This window comes from Halyomorpha halys, unplaced genomic scaffold, assembly GCF_000696795.3.
Source record: "Halyomorpha halys isolate HHAL.00 unplaced genomic scaffold, Hhal_1.1 Scaffold200.1, whole genome shotgun sequence".
Taxonomy (NCBI): domain Eukaryota; kingdom Metazoa; phylum Arthropoda; class Insecta; order Hemiptera; family Pentatomidae; genus Halyomorpha; species Halyomorpha halys.
The window spans coordinates 190,408-211,663 of NW_027105652.1; the positions used below are offsets into that span (position 1 = coordinate 190,408).

Consider the following 21,256-nt stretch of genomic DNA (forward strand, 5'->3'; position numbering starts at 1 on the left):
AATATCTGTTAAGAAAAAAGAGTTTTCGACGAAAATACTCGTTTTGAGCTCTTCTCAACCCAATAAAACGAGTTTCACAATAAGGTGTTTATATATATGTGTTTATGATCATCCTATATCAAAAACAAAAATACATACGAAATTTAAATTACATATTTAAGGCGAATATATACTTGGAATGTTACAGCGATTTTTTCGCTAAAATCGACTTACCGGCATTAATTACTATTATTAATTAATGACGAATTTTCAAAAAATATTCTTATAAAGTACTTTAAAAAAAAAAAAACAGTTTCCATTGCAAGGAATAATATCCAATGTATAAATACAAAATAGTTAAGAGTTTTAAAAATAATTAGAGGAGAAAAAAGAAAAAAATAGATAAATCTGATTCAAAAGGGAATTATCGCGATCTCATTATCTTTTTCCGATTGTATTACTGCTTCATTATTTCGTTAAACACGTATTCTTAGCAGGAACATAATTTACATTTGGTATTCCCATCTCGAGAAGTTCCGAAATACAAACTTTTATAATAAACAGAAAAATAAAAATTTCGTATTCATAATTTTCGCCAAATCTTTGAATATTTTTTTTTTTGGCAAAAATCACAAAAATAGCGATAAATTAAAAACGATCTCACTGACCTACACAAAACTTATAGTACAAGAGCTCAAAAGGAGAAAAAAGACAGTTATTTCACCCCAATCTTTGATTAGTTAATTGAAAAATAGGTATAATTTTCTAGTCAAAATTGATGAGTCTGCCGAGTATAGGTAGGGAGAAAAAATAGCGGTTTTTTCAAAACGTTGATTAATTAATTAATTAATTTTTTATTCGGAGCTCTATATCTTTACAACTATCAACAACAAGAGAAAATTTAAGAGAGCATCATTTAAAGTAGAGTAAATTTGCTGAAATATGAGCCCTAATAGAGCGTTCAATAGTTCTCGAGATATAGCTTTTTAAAAAGCAACATTTCATAAAAATGTTGTATGGAACGTACTGAAATATCAGAAGTTAGTGAATTTATTTTGTGAAATCTATATCTCAGGAACTATGTGACGTACAGTGTCTATTGGCATTCACATTATAGGTAGTTTAATGAGCTAAAGTAGTTTATGATATTTTCTTTCGTAGGAGAAATAGAAATGAAATTTGCTAAAATAAATTTATTTATAGTTGTTCGGACAAATTTTCATTTGCCAAATCTATATTCATATGTGTTTCTTATGGGTCTAGAGATATATTTTTTCAAAAACCCAACATTTTATACGAACAACTAGAAATTAACATTTTGTGAGTTTATTTCGTCAAATATCATAAAAACTACTACTCCTACAAAGATAAACATTATTAACTATTTTATAGTAAATTTAACTAGCTTTAATGTGAATACAGGCTGACATCTGTATGTGACGTACAGATGTCAGCCTGTATTCACTATTAGATATAGATTTCTCAAAATAAATGAACTAACTACTGATATTTCAGTACATTTTTATGAAATATTGCTTTTTAAAAGGCTACATCTCAAGAAGTATTGGACGTAAATAGCTCTATTAGGGCTGATATTTCAGAAATTGACTCTTATTTAAATAACGTTCTTTTAGATTTTCTAGTGTTGTTGGTAGTTTTTAAGATATAGAACTCCGAATGAAAAATTAACGTTTTTTTAAGTTTTTGAAACAGCTGCCATTTTTTATTTCCCCTACCTATACTTGGCAGATTCATCAATTTTGACTAGTAATTATACATAGTTTTCATTAAAGTAATCAAAAATTAGAGTGCGATAACTGCCTTTTTTTCTTCCCTACTCTTGTACTATTAGGACGTAAGTAGGTTAGTATGAGAATGTTATGTGATACAAGTAATGCAATTTTTCAAAATCCTTGAAAAACTCATTTTAAAACGCCTATACCCCATTCTAGATTCCAATCATTTAAGTGATCACCAGTTTGGATTCCGAACATCCCACTCCACTATCCAGCAATGTCATCGTGTGGTGGACGTAGTCTCGTCTATTTTGGAGCGCGGAATGTACTGCGCGGGAGTCTTTATCGGTATATACCAGGCTTTTGATCGAGTCTGGCACCCGGGACTGCTTTACAAACTCCGTAAATTCCTACCTCCTACATACTTTCTCATTATTCATTCCTTTCTCATTGATAGATTATTCTAAGTAAACCACAATGGTTCCTATTTATCCCTCTATTCTCAATCCGCAGGTGTTCCTCAAGGTAGTATCCTTGGTCCCATCCTCTACACCGTCTATACAGCTGACATCCCAACCAATCCTAACACTATCCTCACCACGTATGCCAATGATACATGTGTGCTCGCAGTTAATAATAACCCATTAATTGTATCCCAAACTCTCCAATCCCATATCACAGCTCTCAAAGAATGGTGTCGTAATTGGTGGATTAAGATAAATTCCAACAAATCCCATCAAATCACCTTTACCCTTCGTCGTAAACCTACCGACTGCCCTACAGTTTCATTTAATAATGTTACTCTTACCTCTGTCGAACAGATCCGCTACCTTGGACTACATTTGGACAAACGATTAACCTGGAATCCTCACACCAGACTGAAAAGACAGGAAACTGCACGTCGATGTCGACTATTACAGCACTTACTAGACAAACGGTCTAAACTTCCAACTCATTACAAAAGACTGATCTATATGACTGTAATAAGGTCAATCTAGATATATGGAGTTGAGCTTTGGGGCTCCACTAAACCTTCGAATTCCTCTCGTATTCAATCCTTACAATCCAAAATCCTTCGTAAAATCCTCAATGCTACATTCTTAGTAGCTAGTTTCTCCTTCCGCCTTTTTACTTTCATTTACTCATAAATGGAATATATATGAAGGTAAAGACTTAATAATTAGTTAATACTAAAGTATTAATCGTAGAAAATTTCGAATTCGAGTTTTTCAAGTATATATGTTTTGTGGTCCCCTGAGTCCAAATGATCAAGTACGACAAAATGATTTGTGTGTCTGTATGTGAACAGCCTTAACTCAAAAACAAAAACTCATACAAAATCTAAATTATATACTGTGGGTATGTGTGGGTTAATGAGGGTGCTAAGAGAAAATTGTGATACCAGCACCGCACCAGATTTCTTCGAAAGATTTTTTAAGTCTTCTGAGTCTGTTACTCAGCCACCGTCAAAAGTATTGTTAAATTTAATTTGTACGAACCCAATTAGGCTTGTAACCATACAAAAAGCATAGGTATTATACACACACAACATGCATATGTATAATTTTTATTATACAAGTTCTACCGAGAAATGTTCTTAAAAGAGCTTTATTCTGAAAATTCTGAAGCAACATATCTTGTAAGAACTTTATAATGAATGTTATAGTATGAAGATATGGTACAAATTGTTTTTGGAAAGTTCCTACGAAATTTTTTAAGCTATAACAAGAACTTTTTAAATATGAGAATTTCATTTCCTCGAGTCTAAAATAGTTGAGAAACCATACTCTATTTTGTTACCATTTAAGATGAATTGGAGTAGGGTTCGGGTGGGTAGGGAAAATCCTATTACTACTATATTACACTATACTATAATACACTATATATTACTACTACTAAAAGTAATAAGTTTAAGTTTTGTTACATTTTTAATAAATATTTTCTGTTCAAGTTGATTATAAGTTGAATTATCAAACATTTCGAAATCCACAATTCCTTGATAGGAACTATAAAAAATTATTAGCATGTGACATTATCACACATGCAGAAACTGGGGCGAGCCATGAAGTGTTTATATATTGCGAAACTGTGACAAGCACTTATAAATACAAAATATAACAGTCTACATTCTCAGACTTAAGAATTCCTTCAACGAAAAATAAATTAATAAGATAAAAACAGTCTTAAGCTATGCTCTCACCGGATGTATTTTCAATGAGACAAACGCGTGCGAAAAACAAAACGTGAATAAATTGTTTCAAAACTTTCGATTATGCATGAACTTTGAAGTTAGTAGTATGTTTACATTTCTATTATAAGATAATTGTCTCATTTTATATAACTTATTTCAATTTAAATGACACAACCTAAATATCATTGGTCGATTATAATTTAAACCGATCAAGAATTAGAAAAAAATGGTATTCATTTGTTCTTCAGCTCACACAATAATTATCGAATTTAAAAAATTACTAATCTGGACATATGGAGTTGAGCTTTGGGGCTCCACTAAACCTTCAAATTCCTCTCGTATTCAACCCTTACAATCCAAAATCCTCAATGCTCCTTACATTGTCACAAATAAAATCATACATAAAGACCTTAATGTTCCCTATGTAACCGATCTAGCCCAAACCAGATATCACTCCTTCCATTATAAACTCTCTAACCACTCAAACCCCGTAGTTTCTAATCTTGCATCCTCTTCCATTCCTGACAATCCTCCGAGACGCCTGAAAAGAAGATGGCCACGAGACCAGCTAATGTAAAATGTCATTAGAGTGCTACCAATGGGTAGTTTCTCTACACGCCTGTAACACTCCAATTTAACTCAGATCAGATTTACTAAATGTATTACAATGTACAGTTGTGAATAGCAATAAATAAATATTTAAAAAAAATTACTCGGTTAAAATAGTAGTCCAGAAATTGGTGCTGTTTACCAGGAATATTTTAAGAGAGGTATGATTTTTTGCACTCTTATTTTTTTTAGTGTACTTGAATTTGAGGTTGGCTAATTCAATTTTTTTCTGGAAATTAAAAAAAAATTATCTTTTTTAATATAATTGAAGTTATAATTTTTATCTCTCTAATTGGTCTTCCTCTAGAGATGGATAGGAATTACAAGATGGTGAGATAGTGCAAAGAGTGGGAAACTGTTGGACTACTGTGGCCAGGAATAGGGCCAGGGATTTATGGCGTAATGTAATAAAGAACCTATAAAAAATTAATATAATTATCATTTATAGTCAAATTTTCAAAAACAGCATGGGCAATATCTGATAAAGTATTATCTATTTCAGATTAATGTAATTATGTAATCAATGAAGAAGTTTTAATTTTTGAGAATTATTTGTGTTGATAAACCAGACTCTTTACTCCCAAAGGAGAGGTTTCAAATTCTCTAAAGTATGGGAATAAACCTGTTATTGTTCTTATTATTATTTTTTCTCTAATTCTTCCAACAAATAATTTTTTCTGTCTTAAATATCTTTTCGCCTCCTCTATAGGCTGCTCATTAGGTTTGACAATATTCCGTCTCATAATTTTGACTATAATAGCAGTTATGATAAAAAAAAAAAAAAAACGGAGAAATAATTGTTCTATCATCAGGATAAATGGGGGAAGAAGCCCAAGAATTCTTAACGGTATTTAAATTCCGTTTGATAATACTGAATTCGTAAGCATATTCGAAAAAAAGTATATAACACAATAAAAAAAGTTTCAGTAAAGAAAAAAATATTTGTATTAATTTATTATAACCATTTTCCACTGTTTAACTGATGAAAAATGAAAATAAATTTAAATTTTTGTAACCTGAAAATAGCTTTCAAATCCCAATCAATATTTTATTTTAAGAGATCATCCGTGTGGTGTTTTTTAAAGTAAGTTTTGTTCTAGCTAGGAACTGCAGTTTTTATGTACCTGTGTTTATATGAACTTTTGTGATCAGCACAAAATTTTCTTTAATATAGATTCATAAAATACTTTTGTTGACCTAAATCGTTCATTTTGCCCACTGTGCAAGATGCCTACTAAAGTCGATTTATTCACGTTGAACATACGGTGTTCTGACACAACCAACCTCCTTATTTTACATGTTATTCTGGTGATAAGGAGTTTTAATTGGACCTGAATTTTTTGTGGTCAACTTACAAATTCTTAACCGTCTTTCGCATAGTAACCAGTGTTTTTGTTCTGTTTTGAGAACTTAACATAAAGAACGACCAATCTGCCCAAATACAAATTCTTCTAGAAGTAAACTTACAACGAAAATTATTAAATTACGTGATAAAAATAATCACGAAATTGATTAAGTAATAAAGAAGTGCAAAAGGAGACACTGAAAAACATCATGCATAACCTCTGGGAGCGTAGTTTTATGGTGGTATCTCTTATCTTATCCTTTCTTAATATAATATAATCATTTAAAAATTTCACTAAAATACTAATAAAGATTCATTATTTCTCAGGCATCGGCGCAAAAAATGACGACTGAAGACCAAATGGAAATTGTTAACGAGATTCCGGAAAAGGTAAATTAAATTATTGTAATATTTTAGAAAGCATATATAACCGATGTTTATGATAACAAGCCTAGTCACTTGAGATAACTACAGTACATTAGTTAATCTATAGCATTAATATAGAACTAAAATTAATTGATCATTAAATATATAAAATAAAATACACTGAGCAGTGGGCTGATACACAAGCAACACTGCACTGATTACTTTGCAATACAAACATTATACATACTTTAATTATTTTATATTTTCTTGTTTGAGAGTGGTTTAATTTATTCTTAATTAAAACAAATTTGATCCTTTCTTTCTCTCAACTTTATTCTTTATAACTTTTCCAACGTTTCGACCCTCAGGTCATTCTCAAGGATACCTTCATATGGATGTCATTTTCTTTTTTCAAATCTTAAAAATGCAAGCTTCAACTGTTGAAGGTAGGTTCTGTTTTAAGCTGTAAATGTGAATGAAGGAAGGATGAAAAGTTTTTAAAAAAGGTTTAAATCTAGGAAAAAATTATTTAGAAAATATTATATGGGACAAAGGCAATTAGCCTGCATTTTTAAGATTTTAAAAAGAAAATGACATCAATATGAAGGTATCCTTGAGAATGACCTGAGGGTCGAAACGTTGGAAAAGTTGTAAAGAATAAAGTTGAAAGAAAAAAAAGGATCAAATTTGTTTTAATTAAGAATAAATTATACATACTGTATTTTATATTTAAAGGTTTTCTTTCACCACTTTATCAAACCTTAATTTGGGTTCGTTTAACTCCGCTCTGAATTTTTTTATGGAAATGAAGTTAACTTCTTTACTTGCATTAATATGTGACCACAGGTATACAAAGTGATCAACTCGCTTGGATGAGTGAAGATCAATCTGGATAATCTTCGTCAGGACCTCTTACTTTGCCAGAAATCAAATACTTGGTTTTAGAGGCATAGGCAGTTATTTATCAATTCCTGAATGCATCATCAACGGCAAAGAAGGCATCTTCTACTGCAGCTTTGAATCTCCCAGTCGAATAAAATCTGTACCCTCCGATTTTTCAGATCTTTGATTCTCTTAAATTTTTTTCAAAACCAATATTGAAGAACAAAGAAGCTAGAGAGTCTTTATTGACCATCATTATTATAATTCTTCAACTAGATCCCTTTGAACATGCAGTACGCACTCAATATTGCTCATCATTTTACTTTCATGAACCAAAGTAATAGCTTGACATAGGAATGTTTACGAAAGATATAAAATATTAGATTATAGGATTATATGGATGAATAGAGGCATTAAAGGATTAAAGTAGAGAATTAGAATGGGTAAGGTGGCTGGTTCTTATACAATGAAAAATCGTTTAATCCCATACAATTAAAAAAAAAAAACGGGGCAATATTACTGACGATGCAGCAATTTCCTATTGGATTTTGCACCAAAAACGAGTCTTATTGCCATAGAATTATTATTATTATCGTGGAATTAAAAGAAAATCAGATTTGTAAACATTTTTTTTATTTATTGACATTTACAACTGTATATAAAATACAACAAGGAAATTTGAAGTAAGATCATGCTGATATGATACAGCATGTAAAGAAACTACCCAGTAGTAGAACTCTAAAAACATTTTACAATATAAGGTCACGAGGCCACCTTCTTTTCAGGCGACTCGGAGGATTGCCAAGAATGGAAGAGGAAGCAAGGTTAGAAACTAGTGGGTTTGGGTGGTTAGGGAGTTTATAATGGAAGGAATGATATCTGGTTCGGGCTAGATCGGTAACATAAGGAACATTTAGCTCTTTATGGATGGTTTTATTTCTAACGAAGTAAGGAACATTAAGGATTTTGGATTGTAAGGATTGAATATGAGAGGAACTCGAAGGTTTAGTGGAGCCCCAAAGCTCAACTCCGTATGTCCAGATGGGCCTTATTATTGTCATGTATATCTGTCTTTTGTAATGAGTTGGAAGTTTAGACCGTTTGTCTAGTAAGTGCTGTAATAGTCGGAATCGACGTACAGTTTCCTGTCTTCTCAGTCTTGTGTGAGGATTCCAGGTCAGTCGTTTGTCCAGATGTAGTCCAAGGTAGCGTATCTAATCTACATGGGTAAAAGTAACATTATTAAATGAAACTGTAGGGCAGACGGCAGGTTTACGACGAAGAGTAAAGCAATTTCAGCATCATTCTTCGAGGGTTGTGATATGGGATTGGAGAGTTTCGGATGCAATCAAATGGTTCTTCCAGCATTTTTATGGACTTGACAATAATTTCAAAGTAAAAATAAGTCGTTCTTTCTTTTTTTTTTGGTTATGAACATATAAACATAATCAAAACACAAAACTATTATCTATACGTCTTAGGTAAGAAATATATCCATTTAAATACAATATATTTTAACTCGTCTTGTTCACATTTTGTTTAGAGGGTTTTAGAAATTTCGATATGAAAGAAGGTCTTGTTTAAGGTGAGTCAAGTTTCTTTTGGTGGTGAAGTAGACTTTGTAACCTCTTCCAGTTCTTCTCTAGCGCACTTAAATCTTAATTTTCAATGGAAAGAGTTATAATCAATAAGGGATTTTCGTAGACGTTATTTTTTCCAGTTCATAGCGACTTGAAACCATAAATAACCAAAAACAATTGAAAAATAAGAATCTGCCATCATCGAACTATAAAAGTAGGAGTACGAGTTGTGATAGAAAAAGGTCTAAAAATCTCATTGCCGATCTAATAAACCTCGGACCAAATGATAAGGTTGGATTATAGGGGGAAAAATTATATTTTTTAACTTGGCCCTCTTCACTACTAGATGATTCAATTATAAAATGATTTTCATTTTTTAAATGAACGCCTCTTGAAATGATAGAACACTTTGACAACCCTCTTGGTTCAATATTCCATCAAAGTAAACTGTATTTAGCTTAATTATTACTGGCTCATTACCAGTGATGCGGCGAGAGGGATGCGCTGGGATCTCTTGAGCTCTGCTCTACCCCTCACACGTGGGGGATAGAGTGGGCTCAGGGGTCCTCAGGTCGATTGTGTAAATATTGTATATATTATTTTATCATTATGTTATTTTATTTATTTATTTTTCATACAGATATTTTGATTATGTTCATCTTGTCTATTCTCTTGTTTGTATATATTTTAAGAGAGTTTTTTTTTTATTATTTTTTTTATTTTTTTTTTCATCTTTTTTTTTTTTTTTTTTTTTTTTTTTTTTTTTATTTTTTTTTTTTTTTTTATTTATTTTAGTATGTATGAGATCATTCATCACTATTACCTATTGCCCACAACTGTGTGGCAGATTGTAATATCTATCAATAAATAAATCTATCTATAAAAAAAAAAATTCGAAGTTATGACAAAAGTTAGTCCATAATTGTCCGACCCTTGCCAACCGCATTGTCTAACAAAAGATTCCCCATCTTCAGGAATAATGTGTTCTTTATAAAAAAAAATCATTTGTCTTGGGAAGCTTTAGCGATATTGTAAAAATATTAATTATATATTTAGCCATACCAATTCCTTAATTTGAAAAGTAAGGCTCCACCACTTCATCGCATTTTCCGGATTCCTCTGTGGAATTCTTTACAAGGTACGATGAACTCTTATACCTATTATTTTTATGACGTAGTCGTCATTGAAATATTTCTAAAACAAGGATTTTTTTAAAAATAAAACTAGCATTTCAACTGTATAAAACAATCTGATTATTATTCAATAATGATTACACATGAACATTGAGAAACTATACGTACATGAAAAAGCAAAAAGACTTATTATGTTTAAGACGTGGTCGCCGCTGGAATAATTCCCCAAACTTTCTTTTTTTAATAATAAAGCTCTAGCTGAATTACTCTCTAGGAAATTCTGATTATCGTTCAATGGACACTACATGAACTTCGACATACGACATGAAAAAGCTCAAATGGTGTGGAATCAATAATTCGACAAACATCCAATCCAATCTCATGATTAATATATACGGTTTTCAATTGAAAACAAAAGACAAAAAACACTTTTCCTTTTTTTATAATGAGTATTTCTGATCAATTTTTGTATAGCGGGCACGATAAAAAGTTAAAAAAGGAGAAAAATAGCTCAAAATCATCTCTGAATTCCAAGTAAGTAATTAAAATTCTATTAAATTCCAAATTTAACTTCTCCTGGGCATTCAGGAAAAAGTGAAATGCCTAGGTTTCCTCCTACAATCTTAAAATATTTGAACTAAGAAATATAGCTATTATTTTTATCATGTTAAGATTTCATATTTCCAATAAGTGCCATTTTATTAATACTGAGGAACTGAACGTCATAACAATTCTGGGTTGAACTTTTCCTTATTGAAAATATTTTTGACACTTCAGTTAATTTGAGGAAGTGGTAATAGATAAGTGGTATTTTTTTTATTGAGCCGAAGTTTTGATCTGAGTTTCAGCTTATCTTCGGAGCAACAGTAGATGAAAAAAAAATTGATTTTTTGTCTGAAAAATCAATTGATCTTCTGACCATGCCCTTTCCTTTCCATGTATCTCAATATCCCTGACCATCTTTCCCTTATATTAATCCAAACACATCATCATGAAGACAGATATATTATTAGATACGAGAAATAACAAAAAAAACACTGGTTGGGTAGTTATGATTTATTGGTAGGTTGTTTTATCTTGACATTTTACTTATATAAATTTACAACTGAAATTTTTTTTTAATTTACAAAAAAAAAATACAATAAGTAAATTTGATGAAATTTTCAGAACACTTGATAATCTTGGGAAAGAACCACCCAATGGTAGTACTTCAATCCTCGATTTTAATTAGAAGGTTCCGTAGCCATCTTCTTTTCAGACGCTACGGAGAATTATCAGAGATTATTAAAGATGAGATATTGAGAACTAATGGGCTAGGATAGGTAAGGAGTTTGAAATGAAAGGACGCATCTGCTGCATCTACTTCGGACCAAATCTGCAACGAAAGGGATGTTAAGGTCTTTGTGGATGAGTTTATTTGTGACGTGATAAGGAACATGGTTTTATGGAGCCCCAGAGCTCAATTCCGCATGTCCAAATTGGTCTGATTATCATAGTATATAACGGTTTTTGTAGTAAATGGGAAGTTTAGAGCTTTTGCCAAGTAGGTGTTGTAGTAATCGAAATCTACGAGCAGTTCCTTGTCATTTCATGTATAATGTGGAGTTCTTTACAATCAAAACCCGAATTCGCGACCTCAACAGACCTTACCGGAAGTCCATATCATAAAAGAAAACCTCCAAAACATTAATTTTCTCGTTGCGTGTGGAATATCTTGGAAACAACTTCTCGTATGATAAATCTTATGCATACATAAAATTTCATAAAATAATACTTATGGCTGTTATTTATGTTCTCATGAACATTGATTCACAAAGTATAAAAGGTGTAACTTATAATCAATGTATTAAATAGTAAATCATTTATTCTATTATGTAATTTTATTATTTATTTATTTTATTATTATTTATTTATATTTTTTTTTTTGCAGAAACTCAAATATCCAAAGTCTGTCTTTTTCATCATCAGCAATGAATTCTGTGAAAGGTTTTCATACTACGGCATGCGAGGTAATTGTCAACTATTCTTCATTCAAACAGTATAGAATCTTGAAAAATAAGACTTTTGCAATAGATGAAAATGATATCTCCAATAGGGAAATTTGCAATAAATATGTCAGGCATTACTCAAGTAAATAAGAATTGTGTCAATACTCGTTCAATTATTCAATTAATATTATTTGCTTATTTCATTTGACTTCTTTATTAATAATACTTAACCTATCAGTACTCAGCATTTTGGTTCAGAAAGTTTATTATATGGGTGACTGTCAATAAGTGACTGTCCCAATCCATTATTTTTTAGAAGTTGTAGGTTATCAAACACTTCTATTTAGTTGTTTAAGCTATCAAACATATAAATTTTCGCTAGTTCTCAGTCAACTAAAGTGAACTAAACGATAGATAGGGAATATTGACATATATATCACATTGCTATTTCTCATAATCATATCATTCAGCGTTATGATGGTTGGTTGGAAAAATATTGATCTGTTCGGCTTATGTTTACTATCAGTGTATGGGACGTTGTCAAACTGTCATACTGTCGTTATAGTAAAACCAGAATATAAAGCAATCATGAAATTTACCACTTATTTCTGACACAAGAGAAGATCATAACACCCAAAAAAAAGGCAATCCTTCCCCGCAGGACCCGTCCCCCTAAGATCCCTGAGGAGTGAGGATCTTTTGAAATATTAGCTTAAAACGGGTAGAGGAAACTTTCGGCGACCAACCTACTCGCTTTAATTGTCTGTTTGAAAAGTCAGATAAGTAAGGTCCTGAATGACACATGGGCATATATTATTATTTACTGTAAGCTTCTAGTAAAGAATTCACAGGTACTAACCAGATGTGAGGTTTCACAGCAAACATTCTTCTTCTTCTTCTTCTTCTTCGATGGCAAACTCCTCAGAGTCAAGAGGTCGGTCATTCTTAGCCACTCGTCTTCTCAGGTTTGTGCTGCTTCTCTCCAATTTCGAATTCCAAGCATCCTCTTGACATCTGTTACCACACAATCCATCCTATGCAGGCGAGGTTATCGAAATTGTCTACACAATGAAATTGTCTATTCGTTATTACCTACGACCTATCTATCTCAAACGTTCTTCAAATCCAAATCTTTATTAAATGAGTAATGGTACAGAGATTCATCAACTCAGCGTTTTTTCTTAATTTTGTTTATATTGTCAAGATATTTACAATGTTTTTATTCGTTTATCAGCAACCCAACTTTAGCAAGTTTTATTTTTAGATTCAGGAAGGTCCATCCATGTTAAGAAAATTACGTCAAATGATATTCAGATCTTTGGTCTAGGGTGCCCAAATTGCTTTTACGATTCGGCTCAAATATGGAGAGATGATGGCTATTAGGGTATAATTGATCTAGTATTAATTTTATCACATTCCGCAAAATTGATTTTTTCTTGATAAGCATGTTTCAACCATGACTCCTCGCCTCGAAATAAAATTTATTCTTAAACCTTGAAATATAGGTCTTATGTGCGTACACATAGTACATTATGTGTGCCTACCAGGTAGTAATGGTGAGGAAGCTATACTGTGCTTGATAAACTTATTTTCGATATAACAATATCTTAGTATGTCAATACGATCCATAGCAATGTTTCTACTATAATCACCTTGTAAATTATCTGGAGTACTTGAAATTTTATCACTAACGCAGCTCTTTGTAGCGCAACAGGAATGTTTTATTGATAAACATAAGGCGTATTTTCTTTTAGTATTTAGGACGAATAAACTTATAAAGGCAAAAACTTGTAAAGAGGATGCCTCTTGACGTCGATGTGGGCATACGAGCATTTAAAGGGGCCTCTACATGTTGGCCGAGCCATGGCGAACTCAGACATACGCGAGCATGTGGATGGGTGGCTTGGCTTGGTTGGCCTAGGCTCGTTGCCGAGCCGTCGAGAGTCGGTTTTTTTGACACAGATCAAAGGGGTTCGTGAGGGCGGTCGTGTAGCGTCTCCACCATTGTTCAATGTCTAGTTGCAACTGAAAGCTGTTAGGAGGTTAAAGGTGTTTGTTGGTACTTTTTATAATAAGTTTTATATTTAATCTTATTTATTTATATTTAATTTCCTTTCATTTTCTTTTTTTGTAATAAAAATAATACAATCCAAGTGCAATGGCTGAAACCACTAGTACGTCCGCCATGCTTGTCTCTCTGAATAACACTGACATGTGGATGACCCGCTCTTTGTTTGCCGAGCATTTGTACGAGCCTCCGATCCGTGGCGAGCGGCCAACATGTGGATCCACCTTAAGATTACTTCGGGAGCCCAATTAGGAAGTTACCGGTAACATAGCTGGAAGTGGTAAATGAAAGTTGAAAGGGGCACGCATCAGATTTTTAATATTTGCTTTAAAGGCGACTTCTAAGAAAACTTGTTTGGTATCAGTTGCAATCTCTTCCGCACGAACAAACGTTTAATGAACTAAAATTGGTAAAACCAACAGTGAAGTGGTGTGTCCCGTGCTCCTGAAAAAAATGAAGTGGTCATCCCTTATCTTTCACTATGCACATTCACAAGGATGGCTAACAAACATTTATGTGTGTTATTTTTATGTTAAGTAAGGATGGATGTTAATCACCGACGTATTGTGAAATCGATGTTTGATTTTTAATCATCGGTGTATTTTTAGTTCCTAGCCTGCGAGATTAATTTTAAAATTTATTTGTTTTTTAATAGCTAATTTCTGAAGAGAATAAGAAATCTTGAAAACAAATAACAATTTTAGCCTACAACCTTGAATTCCTAACAACAGAAAAGTTAGTTGAAAAGTTCAAAATACAGGTTTAGAATGATTGTTGATAAAGAAATGAAAGTAATTGTAATTTGTTGTTAAAAGATTCATTGTTGTAATAAGTGTATGAGTTAATGATTGTTTAATAGTTATTCCTTTTTATATAGGGTTAAATTCTATATGTATTTTTTTTTTGTAACTCTAGAGGGCTTTTATTATCAAGTAATTATTTTCTATAGGGTTAAGTTCTAGTCTTTATTTCTGGTATGTGTGTATTTTAAGTAATTCAATGATCTAGGTACAACCTTATATAGGAAGTTTTTGGTATATACCTACATTTTTTAATTATAACTGGTATACAATTATGTATTGAAAAAGGGATATAAATAAATTAATCAAGGCAGGTTTACACTTAAAAGTATGAAGTTCTTTGAGGAATGCCGACATTAGATAACATTCACTTATAAATATGTTAAGTCACTAAACACTGAACATTAAATAAGTTATTTAATTTATAAGTTTTAATTGTTATAATTTAAATATTATGCTATTAAATGTGTGCACCAGCCAAATTAAGTAAGATTTTGTTTTTCTTCATCTCTACCAATGATAAGAAATCTTTGTTTATGCAGGAAAAATAAAAAAAAAATTTGTCCTCAAAACTTTATTCAAATATTGTTATTTACAAATTAGTAAATAGTCACATAGCCCTTCATTACAACTATTTCCTGTTTTCATTTTTTTTTTTTTTTTTTTTTTAAAGGAGAAATTAAAAGTTTACAACTAAGTTCTATTAATATTTCTGAACATTATTTTGAATGAAAAAATACTCTTAAAATTAAATTATTTAGTAAATATTGATTATTTTGAATGAAAAAATATTCTTAAAATTAAATTATTTAGAAAATATTGATTACTTTTAAATGAACCAATATAATTCATGAAAATAAAAGGATTAGAAATAGAATTTTTTTTAATAGGATCTAAGAAAATCAGATTAATGCCAGTTTAATTAAAATATATCCTTATTGTGAAATTTTATAAAATTCACTTTCTCTGAACAACTTATTCTAAACTTGATCAACTATCTTTTGTGTATTTATATTTCTCATTTTCTTCTCCTGTCTTAATTATCAAGATGATAGAACATTTGTATTTGAAAATAAATTTTTATAACAATACATAATTTTGAATAATAGGTAAGTTGGGCATAATTGTCTTCCTGGCATTATTTCGATTATATAGAAGGGAGTACATAGTTGATTTTATTAAAAATTACCACCAAAACAAAGTTAACAAAAAATAATTAACATAAATGTATTTTTAATTATTACTATAATAGATATAAGTTAATGCATTTCTTTCTGTTTCACATACATTTTTTTACAGGCGTGCTTCCTTTGTACCTTAAAAATTCTCTCAAATATAACGAAAATTCATCGACAATAATCTACCATGTCTTCGTCATGCTATGTTACTTCACTCCAGTTTTTGGTGGCATAATGGCTGATGCCTGGATTGGAAAATACAAGTAAACCTAAATTTAAATGTTTTCCTTTTATTAATGCATGATTAAGGAATTACTTATCATCTCTTGTAACTAAATCTCTTGACTATTAGATGAATGGACTATAATAAGCCAATATCACATTTATTTGCTATTTTATTATACATTTTTTAAGAATATACCAACCTTTATCGAATTTTGAGTTGAATTTTTATTACTTTAAATTAATACTTCAAGTCTTTCATAGATACAAGCTCTAAAAAAGATAAGTAGCTTCTGAATTAAATACTAATTTTATTTTTTATTTTCATTTTGATAACTAAAACTAGATGAATCAGAAATATTAAATTCACCTTGAATTGTTAGCTAAATTATATTATGTTATCCCTTACCCTAATATAAGGAACAACTATTTGGGAGTAATTGTAGGATATTTTCAAAGTTTTTGAAACAAGAAAGTTTTTCCTATCAATTTTTTTTTAGATTATAAGTTCAAATAGCAATTTCTTACTAATTATACCATTAATAATGTAGGTATTTGTTTAATTAACTTTTCTCAAAATTTAGTAATGATTACATTATTTATCATTCCTTCCATCTATCAAATGTAATTAAAGTCAAAATTTTGGTCTTCATTTTTAAAGTTCATATAGAATTAATTATTTTTTTATCTTAACAGTTTATTGATTTATCTGAACCCAAAAACATATTTTTTAAAAAAGTTTGTCAACAAAACTTTAATTGTTTGATTGCCTATGAGCATTTATCCAGTAAAAAAAAGAAACAAATATTTTGATAAACTCAACAAATAGCTGATAAAGATTTTCTTCAGAATATGTTCAGTCATCAGTCTAATATGAGGATAATCACAATAGTGAGGTTACCTATTTTTTTTATAAATAGGTCATGTCCTTGATGAAGCATTAAACTTCATTTTTCACCTCCTCGTCAGAGCTAAATCATGTTCCAGCCAAATTTTCCTATTGGGGTGCCAAGATCAGGCTTTAAGAAAGATTTGTGATAATATTCCATGAACATTGTACACCCAGTAGGCATAAATTCAAACAATAATCCTCCCTTTGGATTCCAAAACAGTTTCGATTACTTTGCTTACATCCCATGCTTATTTAAATTTTCATGGACCACCACCTACTACACATTTGAGGCATCCTATAGTCTGGACATGGTACCCAATGATAGCATTAGGTTGAAAAGGGATTTAACTGTGACAAGGTAGTAAAACTGAGGTTCGATGTTTTTAATGGAAATGGAGGGAAATAATGAGATGAAACCAGCACACAATAGCTGCACAGGGTATTCAAAAATGCATAAATAAAACCGATGCTTATGTAGGAAAATAGACAAACATTTAATCTTTTAAATGATAAAAATATTGAAGATAATATACAGAACTATGTATTCATAAAAAATAGGAGACCTTTCATGTATGATATTAGCTAATAATCATTAGCAATTTAACGGTCTAAATTATTATAATTCATTAAATATTGTACCTGAACTGGGTATACTAAAGATTTGTTTAGAACATTATATTTAATATACATAAATTCTATAAAATATATATATATATTTTTTTTTTTCAGGACAATTTTATACGTTTCATTGCTCTATGCGGCAGGTAATATTGTGCTCTCAGTTGGATCTGTCGAAGGTCTGGCTCTCCCACACAAGTACGTCCAAAATAAATAACATAGTAATGTAGTTTTAATAATGCCTTAATATAGATTCTTTATATGTATGCCTTCATAGTTTGAAAACCCTGATTTAAAATTTTGGTTAGATTCATTAATTTTTTTGGGATAAAAAATTTGCTTTTAACTAATCAATTTCTAATTAAGGGCTTTTTAAGGTTTGGCAGAAGGATTTAGGTTCATCATTTAACCCTACCTGAAATTTGGAACTGAGACAATCAGGACTGTTTCATTAAAATGGGTTATAATAATACTTCTTGTTAATTACAGACTTTTCCAGGATCCTTAGAAGTATTTTATTTATTTATTTTTTTGATAAAAATTAATATTTTCCTAGACTTTTTTGTTAGGACTGAATTATTTTATTTTTTTACATTACATTACATAAATATTTAAACTACTTTTAATTTCGGGGTAGTTTAAACATTGACACCTTTCAACAATGATTTTTAGCTTCTGGCAAGAATCGTGTGGAAGTTGAAGTACTGCTGATATGTAAAAGTAGGCCCTCTTCGCCAAGTTTACATTGCCTGTAGTTACCACAACATTTGAAACAAAAGGGGGGTATTCAGGAAGAAATTATATCTCATGTTTTGACCCCAGTGAAAATCATAATATAAGTTACTCAGATCTGTTTGATTAAAAGAATTGTCAAATATGATGATCAGTTGATCTTTTGGGTCCCGAATGATATTTTCAATTTCTTCTGTCAAACAAATTTACATCTGTGTAAATAAAATTCAACTCTTGAATCAAATTAAAAATATAAATCGAGCAAGTGTTCTCCCATTTTATGACTTGTAATTAATTTTGTTTATTTCTTGTAAGTAGTAACATTCACTCTTTTAGTAGTGTTTCATTGTCTTGTTGCCTGGACCACCGACAAGGTCGAAACATCTGGCAACTTTAGAGAAGTCTAGCTATCAGAGCGCTCTGGGAGAAGACTTATCAAAATGTTTAAGAATTTATTTTTAACAGTATGATAAATATTCAATCTGAGCTAATCAATAATCTATTGATAATTTCGATAGTTAATATTTCAGAAATAATCAGTAATTTTAGTCTTTCTCATTATTTTACTGTTCGCCTCTTTGAGTAAAAGATCACTTAAACTAACATACTCTAACCCAACCAAGCCAGATCAGATATCCCCCCCAACTCCAAAATTGGCCCATTCTATGGTATCCCTCTATCTCGTGATGAAAGGGCTCATCCTGGCAACTTTTGATTAAAAAATCATGCTTTGTTGTCAAGTTTCTCCTACCATGACATTTTTCATTTGTTCCACTGAGATGTATTGTGTTATAATGAAAATAAAACAATCATAATCTGATATTTTCAGAGAATTATCACTCCTAGGACTGTTTATGATAGCAGTAGGGACTGGTGGAATAAAGCCTTGTGTGTCTTCTTTTGGTGGAGACCAGTTTGTTATTCCTCAACAAGAACGAGAGCTGCAAAGATTCTTTTCGGTATTTTATTTCTCGATAAATGCTGGAAGTGTGATTTCTTCCTTCTTAACACCAATACTTCGTCAATATCATTGCTTGGGTAGTGATACAGATTGTTATCCATTGGCATTTGGTCTTCCAGCTGCTCTTATGGTAGCTGCAGTGGGTAAGTACCTAAAAACTTCTACTACTGTCATATTACATATTTAATCAAAATTAATTTTTTTTTTAAATTTAATATAATGCTACAATTTTTAATTAACATTTATTTTTTAAATTTTAGTTTTCTTTGTCCTTGGAAGCCCGATGTATAAACATATCAAACCCGAAGGTAACATCGTATTAGATGTTAGTGGTTGTGTAGGAGTGAGTAAATTTATTTTCGTGATTCAAGTATTTTAATAAATAAATTTTTTTTTTTTACATAATTACAATGTGGCATATACATTTCATTGCAGCATGCTGTGGTTAGAAAAATAAAGTCAAAAGAAAAGAAAAAGAATTGGTTAGACTACGCAGATGATAAATATGATTCTAAATTGATTGCTGACATTAAGGTTCTAATGAGTTTAATAGTTCTTTTTTCACCAACTATTGTCTTCTGGGCTTTATATGAACAGCAGGTAAATTTAAATTAATTCCTTCCCAAATATAAAGTGTATATTATATTATAAAATGCTGTATATAAAAGAGTGTGTATGTTTATGTACATTGGGTACCAGTGTTTGTGGATTTTAATTAATTATAACATTTACAATAATATTTTTAATTAGTACTTCATACTTGTGATTGTACAATATAAAACTATACAAATTCAATGTTATAGTAAAAATTGTTATAGTAACAAATTCAATTAATAGTAATTTTCATACCAAATATTTTATGTTGCTTAAACAATTTTCAACATAAAATTTTTTTTGTTTTATTTATTTAGGGAGACAAATGGACATTTCAAGCAAGTCGCATGAATGGAGATTTAGGCTGGTATACTATTATTCCAGACCAGATGCAAACCCTCAACGCTGTCCTTGTACTTGTATTTATTCCTCTATTTGAATACATAGTTTACCCAATCTTAGCAAAACTAAGACTCGTAAGGACTTCACTTCAAAAGCTGATATGGGGTGGTTTCCTTGCAGCACTCGCCTTTGTAGTTTCTGGTATTCTAGAGCTCAAAATAAATGTAATTTTGTATTTTTAATATTAATCTAAGATAGATTAAGTAGAAACTTGGCTCACATTTCAAACAAACATTATATATTAATAAAAACCTTTTTACAAAATTTTCATTTAAACATACTGATTTTTTTTTTTAGTATCATTTTAGATAGCTTGCTATTTTCAAACTAATTGCTAAACAAGTTTCCACTATAATTTCTAAAATTATATATCTTGTATACAATTTAAAAATGTATCTCTTAAATATTATAAATTTTCTATTTTTATTTTTGGAACCACCTGGTCGAGTCCAATTTCTAGGTGGAGGATCAAACTTGTCATTTACTTATATGCAATATCATGAAAATTCTAAATACTTTTAATAATACTATGAAGAAAATCAATGCTTTATTTTCAATCAAACAATTTTGTAAAGACCTTTTACATATCAAATTTCATATGCTATACTTTATATTTGACAGAATGTTAATTTTTTCTTTTTTTTTTTAAAGGAAAATGAGCCTACATTACCAGGTAGTGGACAATCAGAATTATTACTGTATAATACTTTTAACTGTCCTGCTAGAGTAGAAGGGATCGGGAATACTATAAACATAAGCCCTTTAAGTTTTACTGATATAAATGGAATACCTGCAAAGCCTACAAATGTTACAATTACATCTGAATGTGGTGGTTCATGGTCTGGCAACTTTGAATTACAGGATGAAGAGGTATTCAGACATTTAATTGAACTTATCCACAATATTTAAAACATTAAAATATTCTTTAAATATTTTAAAATGTACAGCTTTAATTAAAAAAATTAAGAATACAATTGTAA

General features: G+C 30.5%; 1 protein-coding gene across 1 annotated transcript in view; it reads left to right on the forward strand.

The window, feature by feature from the left end:
* Positions 1 to 21,256, forward strand: part of LOC106679410 (solute carrier family 15 member 1) — a 44,463-nt gene that overhangs the window by 15,747 nt on the left and 7,460 nt on the right. The window contains exons 2-10 of the mRNA XM_014418555.2: positions 6,188 to 6,250; positions 11,752 to 11,830; positions 15,977 to 16,118; positions 17,699 to 17,785; positions 19,149 to 19,423; positions 19,541 to 19,623; positions 19,716 to 19,880; positions 20,192 to 20,440; positions 20,928 to 21,146. Of these exons, the coding sequence (XP_014274041.1) occupies positions 6,203 to 6,250; positions 11,752 to 11,830; positions 15,977 to 16,118; positions 17,699 to 17,785; positions 19,149 to 19,423; positions 19,541 to 19,623; positions 19,716 to 19,880; positions 20,192 to 20,440; positions 20,928 to 21,146 (1,347 nt within the window). The 5' untranslated portion in view covers positions 6,188 to 6,202. The remainder of the gene's footprint in view (positions 1 to 6,187; positions 6,251 to 11,751; positions 11,831 to 15,976; positions 16,119 to 17,698; positions 17,786 to 19,148; positions 19,424 to 19,540; positions 19,624 to 19,715; positions 19,881 to 20,191; positions 20,441 to 20,927; positions 21,147 to 21,256) is intronic.